This window comes from Chrysochloris asiatica, unplaced genomic scaffold (genome assembly GCF_000296735.1).
Source record: "Chrysochloris asiatica unplaced genomic scaffold, ChrAsi1.0 scaffold00172, whole genome shotgun sequence".
Taxonomy (NCBI): Eukaryota; Metazoa; Chordata; class Mammalia; order Afrosoricida; family Chrysochloridae; genus Chrysochloris; species Chrysochloris asiatica.
The window spans coordinates 1,740,325-1,746,934 of NW_006408690.1; the positions used below are offsets into that span (position 1 = coordinate 1,740,325).

The window sequence follows — 6,610 nt, forward strand, 5'->3', positions numbered from 1 at the left end:
TTTCCTTTTCATTCTGTCTCTCTTCCACTCTCCAACCCCTGTTCAGGCCTTTTTCCTAGTGATTTACAGACCAGGGCCAGCTGTATCCATTTTGCACTGCCATTTGGTGTTAAGCAAAACCTTTTCCCTTAGATACTGCTGAGCATATCTGTGTGCATGCATAGTAGAATGCTCTGGGGGTGAGGGAGGTGTGATGTCCACTTGCTCAGGCACCCCCTCTAGCCACCAGAATGGAGGTGTGCAGACAACAAGAGACCAATGAACAGAAACAAACAAAAAAAGAATGTCCACACCTTTATCTCTGAGGGTGGGTCAGACATCCATGGTGGGAGTGCTGCTCTCATCAAATCTACTCTTGAGATTGTCTGTAACTTCAGGTGAGATATACTCAGCACCATACTTTGGCTCTGGAGGACTTTTATATTAGTGTTGTTTAGTAATATTTTTGCATTGACAATTCTTGAGTGCCAAACATAGTTAGTAGTCTAAACATGTTGTTGTTGTTGTTGTTAAGTACTGTCAAGTTGGTTTCAACTCATAGCAACCTTATATAAGGTTTCAAAAGAGCAGCTGGTGAGTTTGAACCACCGACCTTGTGGTTCAAACAACCTTGCAGTCTAGCACATTAACCAGCAGTGCACAAACATAGTTAGTAGTATATAGTAGTTGCCACTGTTGAAAATTATGTCAGTGTGATCTTTAAATCATGTATAGGCCCTGCAGTAGATGGAGTAACAGGGTAGCAGAAAGTCTACATCTTTTATGATTAAGATAGGAAACTGATATCATTTATGTTTATTCAATTTAACAAATGTTTATTGAATTTATATGTGCTAAGTATTATGCTATCATCTATGTGGACAAAGGGAGGGGAAAAAAAAGTGAAAGACTCCATTTTTCCCAGAAAGGGGTCAAAATCTAGCTGGGGCAGGAGAAGGTGACTAACAAGATCCCATTAAACATTTATCCCAATTATATACTGTATGGCATTATTCTCAGTGTTTTGTGGTATAGATATTTAATTACTAAAAGAGATTGTTGATGTTGTTATGTGCCATTGACCTTGCAGTTCAAACTGACTTTGCAGTCCAGTACTTTAACCTGCAGTGCCACAACTAAAATATATTGTTGTTGTTAAGTGCCAGCGAATCAATTCTGATTCACAGTGACCTTGCATAGGGTTTCTGAGGAGTGGCTGGTGAGCTTGAACCACTGACCTTGTGATTCAAACCAGCTTTGAGTCCAAAGCATTAACCTGCAGCACAATGTGGATTAGAATCATTTAAGGTGGCTCAGTGATGTATTTGAAACTTGAATTGAGCATGGAAAAATTGGATAGGATTTGAAAATGTGTAAGAGTAGATTTCTGATGGGAGCAATAGCATGAACAAAGACTCACAAGCAATATTAGTGTTTGGTGTGTTCAGAAGACAATAAATCATCATAAATCAGCTCAGAGTTCATGTTGAGAAACAGTGGAAGATCATACTAGATATTTAAAATATGGTCTCCCTAGTAGAGGGGGCTAGGAATGCCAGGACAAAGCAGTTATAAAAATAGCAGTGAGCCACTGAAGGTTTCTGAATAGTTTGTCATGTATGTCATGCCTCATACTGGGAATGTGAATGCTGAAGAGTCCTGAAGACAAGGTAGAAAGTCTTGAAGACTTTCTGAAAGATTCAAGACAAGCTTCGGGCAAATCTGGGAGCAAAAGACTGCTATGCTGATTTGAGAGTCAGCAACCAAGGAAGAAGTCAGGGCTTAAGAAATACAACAAACACATAAAGAGACAGTCAAACAATGTGGATAGCTAGCAAGAAGTCTAGGGAATAAGGAAATCTTGAAACTGGGGGCATGTCTGCCATAGGCAGAATCATTTCTAGTGTTGTAGGTATGTGTGAGTGAATCTTCTAATGGAGATGGGAATGAAGTGTCAGAGAGTTTGACAAATTCTGATATGATTAAAGGGTAGTTTCAGAAAGATGAACCAGACATCATTATGAAGAATGGATTAACATAGGATGAGTCCAGATGTAGAGGAGCGTGTTGAAAAATAATTTTAACAACTGAAGAGTGAACTGATAGAGACTTAGAAAGAAAGAAAAAAAAAGGATTGTAATTGTGGGCATTGAGAAGAATTAATTCATGTGGAATACAGAAATGAAAGATTTCATACATGAGTAAAGAAGGCAATAGTGGTAACAGGACAAAATTGGAAGAGTTAGGAAAATGAATTGTATGTGAAGGTTTCAGCATTTCCTGTTTTTCTCTTCCCAATCCAGTAGAACTGGACTGCTAACTACAGTCACAACGTATAACTAGTGTCCAACATGCTAATTAATAATGCAGACAGACACTAAATCTCATGGATAGCTTTTAGTGCAGTTTATTTTTTTCTTTGGTTTCTGGCCACATTGAGGTTTTAAAATAACTTTTGACGACAGTCTTGGTTACTTAACGGATTTTCAATCATTGAAGCACTTATATGGTGCTTAAATAGATGGTAGAAAGCCACTGAAATTTTTGCAAGCAAAACACTTTGGCATATGAAAATGGGGATCAGTGTTTCAGTATACAAGTAGATTACATCTAGGTAATGCATTTGATGAAAGGTTTTCTCCAATTTAGAACTTTCTTCTTGTTGATTAGATATTATTTTACAATGATGTCATGATCCTGAATTAACAAAACAGCAATGTTCAGATTGGAGGGGGAAAGTCAGATGAGATGTTTAATAATTACAATTTATTAAACATCTACATGTTGAGGTCACTATGAGTCGGAACCGACTCCACGGTACTAAACAACAACATGTTGAGGAACGTGGTGACTTTGTAGGGTAAACACTAGACTGCAAATCACAAGGTTGGTGGTTCAAGCCCACCAGCTGCCCTGAGGGAGAAAGATGAAAGTTCCTGCTACAGCAAAGATTTATATCTTTGGAAACCCTATACAGGGTCATGATGAGTCTGAACCAATAAAACAAGAAGTATGTATTGAGTACTTTGTATACATTATTTATGTTAATAAGTGAATAGTCCCATGAAATACCTATTTTTATTTTCTTAATTTTACATATGAAGAAACTGCCAACCAGAGAGTTTGCCAAAGATTGTACAAAGTTAGGCATAGAGCCAGGTTTAAGAATCAGGTGTGACTCTGCAATCCATGGTTTTGATTGCTATACTGTGCTGGCTTTTTTGGCTTCAGTCATCAAACAAGGTAAATTTTAGTAAGTCATTGAGTACTTCACCTACAAAAGATATAATTTCTGTTATGTGCGAAGAAAGTGGTTTCATTTGTAAAATGTGCCACTGAATGTTGAGCAACTTACTTGTCCACATTTCTGTCAGTAGATTTCTTAACTTATGATACAATCAGAAATTAAAATTTTTTAGAAGTTTCCATATAAACATAAGTCTTTCATTGCCTTAGTGATTTTGGTGTGACCCAGATGCTGTATGAAGATCTAAAACTCAGGTTGGAGATGTGAAAAATTATTTTACAATTGTTTTAAGAAAACATCCAGGTATTAACAAAATATTCTGAGATTCAAAATCATGTTTATAATAAAACAAAGTATATCTTTGAAAAACCTACTATACACTGCACAAGATGTTTAAGTGAATATATGGCATATGTATTCATATGTGAATGATATTTTATATACATTTGTTTCTAGCTAAGCTTGTATTTATCTCATAATCAAAAATGCATGCTAAATAATTTAAACTTAACTTTTTTCCTCACCTATAAAATTAATGGCAAATTGTTTTTGTTTTGTTTTTTTGTTCTTACAGCTGAATTTTTATTCCTCTTGTGGGGTGTTTATCTGTGCTATGCAGTGCGGACTGTCCCATCAGCATTTCATGAGCCACGCTATATGGCTGTTGCAGTTCACAATGAGCTCATTATCTCTGCTATATTCCATACAATTAGGCAAGTGATCTTTAGTGCCAGTAATTAACTGTTTCATTTTACTAATATGTTGCAGTTTAATTTAAATAGCAAAATTGGATGCAAAGCATCATAGAAAGATTTAGGAAGGAAAAGTGTTTTGTCAGTTGGCTAATTTCTTTGAAAAACTGTATGCATTTGCCATTTCCATGACAAACACTTGTTTTTTAGTTCCTTCTGATATGTTGTTTATTACCTTTACTTGTTCTGAAGGCTAATTTAATGTCATTGTGTTTTGTGAAACCACTTATAGTAATGCCATTGGATATTGCTTTTTTTTGTTATTAATACTTTTATTTTTGAAGCCATAAAGCTATACATGCAGACACTATTAAGTATATATAAATGAATTGTTTGTGCTTTAAGTCATTTTTAATATGTTGGTTTATATATGTACTTTCAAGTAGACAACTTATTTGTGTATGTATATTCTGCTGACATCAGAACAAAACCAGTAAGAGACATGCAAATCTGATGTCTAAATTAACAGGTGCAATGATGTTTCGTCATCACCACATTTTAGCAATGGATTTCTGTAGTAGAATGTGCAGTGTGGTCCTCTGTTCTGATTGCCCCATACATCTCTACAGCAGATAGGCATAAAAGAGGGTTAAAGTGGTTTATGATGAAGTTAACCAGATTAAATATTGATGGCTTATCTTCTGGGAAATCTCAACGGATTCATATTTGAAAATGAAATGAAAAGTTCAGGGCAAAATTTAAAAAAACACACAACAGGAATCCTATAATTTGAAAAGCAACAAAGATGTTATTATCATTCAATTGCTTGACATATTTTGGATGGGAAGAGTTGTGGAAGAAATCCTTTTCCTTTGATTTCAGTTTCTTTAGTGATATTGAGATTCTACTGAATCTAGTATTATTAGTAGAAATAGAGATGGATGTGGGTCTAACGGAAGTCTTGCAAGGTACTTATTTCTCATAAAATGGTATCATGCACCTTTAGGAACGGATGGTGCCAGACAGCTGATGGGCATGGCCTAAAGTTTTTTAAAGTACAATTTAAAAAGTAAAAAGAGTTATCTACAGTCTAACCACCTTGGAAACTCCATCAAAGACCCAGGAATCTAAAGAATTTTACTGATGGGACATTGCCTTGGTTTCTCTGAAGAGTAAGAGAAGATGCATGAGGAGAAAAAGAGTAGAAGAGGGAGGAAAAATTAAAAGAGAAATTTGAGATTATAAGTGAGAAAGGAAAAGAACACTTTTTCAACTCTACTCAGACTAGTGTTCAAGGATATGAGAGAGGAATAAAACACCAGAGAATATTTCAAACTTTGTTTCTTCTAGAGGATCTCCCCAAAGAGACACCTTTTTGTTTGTTTCCAGCATGTCAAACACATGTTTCAAAATCTAACAAACATGCACTTCTAGAACCAGTTATAAGTTAAGTGTTATATTAGGTTGGCAAATATATTAGGTTGGCTAATACATAAGTTTGGCTAATATATTAGGTTGGCTAATATTTAGGTTGGCTAATATAACACTTACCTTATAACTGCTTCCAAAAATCCATTTTTGTTAGATTTTGAAACATGTGTTTGACATGCTTATGTTTCTACTTTTTTTTTCATTAGTCAAAGTGGATTTGATTGTGACATATTGTCATCAAAGACTCTCATGCATTAGATACTCTCTCTTGGAAATTTGAGTTCCTGGTGTGGTGTTGGATGTAGGATAAACACTGTACTGCTAACCACAAGGTCGGTGGTGTAAACTCACCATATTTCCTCAGAAACACTGTAACAGGGCCACAATGAGTCAGAGCAGACTCGATGGGCACAACAATAAGAACAACTTGGAAATTTAATCTGTATGGTCATAAAAGACCATGGAATGAAATTACAGTTAACAAAGTAAATTTGTATAACAGTATTTTGAGGGATAACTAGGGAATAAGATGTGGCAATAGGAAATCAAGTATACACAATTACTTATTTACCACATGGAGTAAATTCCTAGGGTTCCAGAAAATTTCAAAAGACAGCTGAAGAAGACAAAGTCAAGTATTATAATGAAATGTGCAAAGACCTGGAGTTAGAAAACCAAAAGGGAATAATGCACTCAGCATTTCTCAAGCTGAAAGAACTGAAGAAAAAATTCAATCCTTGATTTGTAATAGTGAAGGATTAAACCTGCAAAATATTGTGTAATGCAGAAAACATCAAAAGAAGACAGAAAATACACACAGTCACTGTACAATAAAGAAATGTTTGATATTCAACCATTTCAAGGGAAAGTATATGATCAAGAGCCAATGGGACTGAAGGAAGAAGTCCAAAATGCATTGAAGGCATTGGCCAAGAAAAGACTCTAGGAATACAAATTGAAATCTTTCAACAAACTGATGTAGCACTGAGACACTCACACATCTATGCTAAGAAATTTGCAAGACAGCTATGTGGCCAACTGATTGGAAAAGATCTCTTTTTGTGTGTGCCCATTCTAAAGACAGGCAACACAACAGAATGCAGAACTCATTGGGCAATATTTTTAATATCAGGTGCAAGTAAAATTTTGCTAAATATAATTTATAAAAATAGCTGCAACAATACATTCACAGGGAACTGCTAGGGGTTCAAGCTGGATTCAGATGAGGAAATAGAACCAGGGATATCATTGCTGATATCAG

The 6,610-nt window shown here is 35.4% G+C and overlaps 1 protein-coding gene across 1 annotated transcript in view; it reads left to right on the top strand.

Moving 5' to 3' along the window:
* The window catches only part of GPR158 (G protein-coupled receptor 158), a 637,652-nt gene that overhangs the window by 602,220 nt on the left and 28,822 nt on the right, over window positions 1-6,610 (top strand). Inside the window, 1 exon segment of the mRNA XM_006871655.1 lies at window positions 3,801-3,939. Coding sequence (XP_006871717.1) covers window positions 3,801-3,939 — 139 coding nt within the window.